General features: G+C 35.9%; 1 protein-coding gene across 2 annotated transcripts in view; it reads right to left on the bottom strand.

The window, feature by feature from the left end:
* Positions 1–625: 625 nt before the first annotated feature.
* The window catches only part of SEPTIN10 (septin 10), an 80,374-nt gene continuing 74,999 nt past the window's right edge, over positions 626–6,000 (bottom strand). The window contains exons 10-12 of one of the 2 annotated variants that reach the window (XM_080813189.1): positions 3,996–4,183; positions 3,400–3,482; positions 1,004–2,237 (exon numbers count right to left, since the gene is read on the bottom strand). In XM_080813189.1, the coding sequence (XP_080669315.1) occupies positions 2,095–2,237; positions 3,400–3,482; positions 3,996–4,183 (414 nt within the window). In that variant the 3' untranslated portion in view covers positions 1,004–2,094. Of the gene's footprint in view, positions 2,238–3,399; positions 3,483–3,995; positions 4,184–6,000 lie in introns of both variants that reach the window. The other variant, XM_080813188.1, reaches the window with a different exon arrangement.

Here is a 6,000-nt window from a genome sequence, read left to right as displayed (position 1 = left end):
ATTTCATAGCCCAGTAAGAAAATGGGGCCTAAATGGAATTCATCCTCCAAAAGGGGATTATACTCCCCATAATGCAACTGTTTCCCTTTGTGTTGTTCTGAAGCTGAAATTATAGTCTATGTGAAAGTGCTTTAAAAATCGGGTAAGTATGTAAAGATTAATGGCTGGTAGTGAGTGGTAACTATTTCACATACTCTTTGGAAAAAACATTTAAACAAAACATGTCTAGCTTTATTTTGTTCCCAGGAAATTTGTTAATTTAAGTATCCGTGGATCATAACTTACTTTGTAACCTTGTGCCTGAATAGTGAAATATAAATCAGCTTTGTAAGGAGAAACATTACAAATTATAACTTGTAATTATACAAATTGCTATAAAAAATAATTGTTCTAAAAATTTTGTTCTTTGAAGTATAATTCTTTTAAACTAAAATCTTACCTGGAATCCCAAATACATAAAATCACATTGTGATTGAAGAACATGTGGTGAGTCTTTCTCACAGCAGAGTCACTAGAAGCACAAGATGATCACCCCTCTGCCTTGTTCAGAGTTTTGGGCATGTTTCCATAATCTCTTCAACTAGAGAACTGAGTAATTTTGTTTTAGCATGCCAACAACCAATCTGGCATTTAAAAGTAACTTTATTAAAGTTGAGGATAGCTGTTTAATACAGTTTGATATAATAAATCTACAGATAACCACCACTCACATCACATAATTCAGCTTCTGGGATGATACTCTCCTCTGCTAACACTCAGCGCTGTGGCAGTGGCTGGGCTCTGTACGATAGGCTACCTGCCCTCATGGACTCACGGGCTCTCGTGCTCCCACATTCCAGAACTTGGGGATTACTGATCAAGAGAAGAAAGTTCAGAGCTTTTTCTGTGATACTTATAACATACTTCACTAAAGTTTTAAAAGGCTAAGAGACATTTGTGGAATTTACATTTCTGAATGTAAAACTGGAATTTAAGGTGTTTGTCCAGATAAACTGTACTATGAAATGAAAGGTTTTATTTGCAACTTTTACAACTTCATGAAAAAAAAACACTGCTCAGAATCCAACATTGGCTAAGTAAAACATTTTGATTTCTGAACAATACTGGTAATATATACCTCTGTCTTAAAATAATTCAAGAACATGATTAAATGAACGAATTTTGATAATGTTTAAGATGACAGTTTGCAAAAAGAAAAGATAAAGTAATTTAACCACATTTTAGTAAATATGTAGATATATATTTTATTTGTCAAGAGTAAATGTCAACTTTATTTAGGATATTCAAGTAAAAAAATGAAAAATTATATACCAGTGACTGTTAAGAAAAAGTTAAAAGACATTAAATTGTCCTAAGAGTACTACAAAGGCACTGAATCCAAATATCCCCTTATATATTTATTACCTAAGTTTTCATATCTTTAATATTCAGTTGTTCACAATTATGGTCTTAAAAAATATTTGTAATAAGATGATTCTACCTTATGATTTCTCCCCTGGAAGACAGAGTTTTAAACAACAAGTATGTAAAATATTCTAATGAAATAGAGTGGCAATACCTCAGGTTCAAAGGTACTCATCACTAGAAAAGGGATTTATACCTAGATGTTTTCACCTTAAAACACAACTTGTTTCATCATAACAATATATCAACCACAGTAAGGCACACTGAAGCATGGAAGGCCATGTTACATAATTTGATACAAATCTTAGGACCATGTTACCAACTGGATAATGATATCAAAAATTAAGAAGTTCTATAAAACTATCAAGAGGTTAGAGCTTCAGGTGGGTAATAGGTTTTAAAACACATTTGCCAAATTTTACCTTTATTATGTACAGAAAAGGAGTTCATCTTGGAATATAAATGCAATCAGATAACCACACAATGAATGACTTCTGTATTTTCAGTGGCACTAACACTTTGTGGTATAATGCATGTAAGTGACAATAACTGGGCAGCAGGAGAAATTATTTAGATTCCTCACAAACCAGCAACTTGAAAACTTCTAACAGCGAATATAAAAGTGATATCATCCACTGTGGCTTATGTATTAACCTTATACTTAAGAATATTTTCCATAAATGGCAATAACTACAGCCATTTGCCAGATATAGAATAAGTGATACAGCAAATAAAAACAGCAAGAAAATCAAAGCATACTTCTAACATTTTAATAACTTTTGCTTGTGATGACCTTCTGTGATCTGGAACCTTTGTTTTACATAAAATTGGAGCTGGAAAGAGAAGAAAAAAACCTTTTGATTGGTACAACAAAAAAACTATATAGAAAATAAAAATTACTAGAATCTTTAGTTTTACAAAGATTTTATAGAAAAAGCAAACATACATCTAATATACTACGATACCTTTGGAAAAGAAAAAATAAAAAAACACCGAACTGTATTTTCTTAAATATGAATTCTTTTGAGGTCTCAAAAAAATTATGGGCTTGGCCCTGACTTTATAAACAAGAGCACATGTTAATAATGGTCTTTAAATGGACCAGGGCAACAATTTTTACAAAGCAAATGTAAACTGTCTTTCATATATGGAATAAACTTGGGAAATCCAATTTTAGTAATACTGGATTAGATTAAGGTGAAAGGATAAGAACAGGTAAAAGGTCCCTTAGCTTTGTAATTTAAAGCATATCTTAAAGCCATAATAAACTATGGTTTATCTTTTGAAATTCAATGATTATGGATATTAAAAGTCATATTCATTCTTTTGACAAGTAACTGTATGCCCACTATTACAGCAGGCTCTGTTTATCATTATTACTACAGGCTCTGGGGATGGATGCATCAATGAACAAAACAAAGATCCATGCCCATGTAGAACTTATACTGCAAGATTAGATGTGAGAATTCATGCCTTCTCTTTTCCCCACAAACCATAAAACCCACAGGTCAGTTAAACCTACCAAAACTCTCTGGATTCACTTTTCCATAGTTCAAAAATAGAAAGCTGCCATGGGCCAACATTATGTTCTCCTAATTATTTTGAAGTTAAATTACAGTATTCTGAAAATGCTGGGTTTGAAATAAGATGTGATGACAAAATTAAACCAGAAATGTTGCTCTGTGAGGAACAAAAGGAAAGCTGGATGCTGCCAAAACAGTGGTAGCTGGAGTAAATTAAGGCAAAGAGTCACCAAGAATCACTCTCAAAAGAACCAGTTAATGATGAATTTCAAGAACAGTCAAACAGGCAAAATGACAAGGATACTTTAAGTGGGAGAAATAAAGGACATAAAGTATAAAAAAGGGGGAAAAAAAACTTATTTTCTAAAATTTTGGTAACTTTGATTTTAACACATACCCCAAACCTATAAGCCTTGAGATTATCATCCAAATGCTACTCATGGCCGCCCCATTGCACAGGGACCCTCTCTACCTTCCTCTGCATCTTTACGTCCATCATTGGTTTCACAAGCTCTGACATCAAAGCACAGGAGTTCGAATCGATAGCCTGGTTCCCTTATTAAAATAAAAATTCTCACAAAATCATCATCAGTAGAATTTGTTAAAAAAGATAAACTAAATTCTTCTTATCAAGTATTATTTTACTTCTATGATTCCCCCCAAAAGTATGTAGCTTCCATTTACACATGAAATTTAACATAACAGTAGTTCAGCAGTTATTAGATGTGTGCTAAAAACACAACCTAGACAATGAAATAAGGGCAGCTATTTTTCCCCTCAGGTAACTGAGCCTTCTTATATTCTGATGTATTTTGTTCATTCATTCTTGTGCTCATTTTGGCAAATATTTACTGAACATCTCATATATGCCAGATGTTCTTCTAGATGCTAGGGAAATAGTGAACAAGAGGAACAGGGCTCTGCTCTCAAGGAGCTGACATTTTAGTTGCCAGAGGCTGATAATAAATAAGGAAACGGATTGTAATAAGTGTAAGATCAAATAGGGAATGAAACAGAAAGTAATGGGGGAGAGGACCTCCAGAGTAGAGGGGTTTGGAGATAGCTTACTTCTTACGGTCCTTGTCCTTCTTCAGGTTGCTGCCTGATGCCAGGTAGGACTGGTTCTGGTATATCTCTGAGGTAGCTTTCTTTTTTGAAAAAGCTATTATTTCTTCTTCCAAGAGTCTTCTTTTCTCTTCAAGCTTCATTCTCTCTTCTTGGTGAACTCTTTTAAGGTGCTCAAATTTGGCCTGTAGCTGTGAAACAAACGTGCAATTCCCATCAATGACACAGTGTGGCAGCACGCACACAAGAGTGTTCTCCAGCTTAGCAACGACTGCTAACACTAACCTACACAGTAATCTACAAAATTTCCTGATGTCTCAAAAATTAATGCTTTAAGTAAAAATGTACATATGAGAATGCCTTGGTCAAAAATGAACTACTCGGACTTCATTAAGATCAAAAGCTTTTGCACAGCAAAGGAAACAGTTAACAAAACCAAAAGCCAACTGACAGAATGGGAGAAGATATTTCCAAATGACTTATCAGATAAAGGGCTAGTATCCAAAATCTGTAAAGAACTTACCAAACTCAACACCCAAAGAACAAATAATCCAGTTAAGAAATGGGCAGAAAATTGCACTACTGGGTATTTACCCCAAATATACAGAGGTAGTGAAAAGAAGGGCCATCTGTACCCCAATGTTCATATAGCAGCAATGGCCACCGTCGCCAAACTGTGGAAAGAGCCAAGATGCCCTTCAAAGGATGAACAGATAAAGAAGATATGGTCCATATATACAATGGAGTATTGTGCCTCCATCAGAAAGGATGAATACCCAACTTTTGTATCAACATGGACAGGACTGGAGGAGATTGTGCTGAGTGAAATAAGTCAAGCAGAGAGAGTCAATTATCATACGGTTTCATTTACTTGTGGAACATAAATAACATGCAGGACAGTAGGAGAAGGAAAGGAAAAGTGAAGGGGGTAAATCACAGGAGGGATGAACCATGAGAGACGGTGGACTCTGAGAAACTGAGGGTTTTGGAGGGGAGAGGGGTGGGGGGTTGGGTGAGCCTGGTGGTGGGTATGAAGGAGGGCACATATTGCATGGAGCACTGGATGGGGTGCATAAACAATGAATCTTGGAACGCTGATAAAAATAATAAAATTATAATATTAAAAGACAAAAAAAAGAAGAAATGGGCAGAAGACATGAACGGACATTTCTGCAAAGAAGACATCCAGATGGTCAACAGACACATAAAAAAGTGCTCCACATCACTCGGCATCAGGGAAATACAAATCAAAACCATAATGAGATACCACCTCACACCAGTCAGAATGGCTAAAATTAACAAGTCAGGAAATGCAGATGTTGGCAAGGATGCAGAGAAAGGGGAACCCTCCTACACTGCTGGTGGGAATGCAAGCTGGTGCAGCCACTCTGGAAAACAGCATGGAGGTTCCTCAAAAAGTTGAAAACAGAGCTACCTTACGGTCCAGCAATCACAATACCGGGTATTTACCCTAAAGATACAAATGCAGTGATCCAAAGGGGCATGTGCACCCTAATTATAGCAGCAATGTCCACAACAGTCAAACTATGGAAAGAACCCAGATGAATGGATAAAGAAGATGTGGTATATATACACAATGGAATACTATGTAGCCATCAAAAGAAATGAAATCTTGCCATTTGTAATGACGTGGATGGAACTAGAGGGTATTATGCTGAGCGAAATAAGTTAACTGAAGAAAGACAAATATATGATCTCTCTGACATGAGGAATTTGAGAGGCAGGACAGGGGGTTGTGGAGGGTAGGGAAGGAAAAAATGAAACAAGATGGGATCAGGAGGGAGACAAACCATAAAAGACTCTTAATCTCACAAAACAAACTTAGGGTTGCTGGGGGGTGGTGGGATAGAGAGAGGGTGGCTGGGTTATGGACACTGGGGAGGGTATGTCTATGGTGAGTATTGTGAAGTGCGTAATCCTGATGACTCACAGACCTGTACCCCTGGGGCAAATAATACATTGTATGTTAATAAAAAAATGAAAGAAA

The sequence above is a fragment of the Martes martes genome, assembly GCF_963455335.1.
Source record: "Martes martes genome assembly, chromosome: 9".
Lineage (NCBI taxonomy): Eukaryota > Metazoa > Chordata > Mammalia > Carnivora > Mustelidae > Martes > Martes martes.
This window is presented reverse-complemented; position numbering and strand designations above follow the sequence as displayed.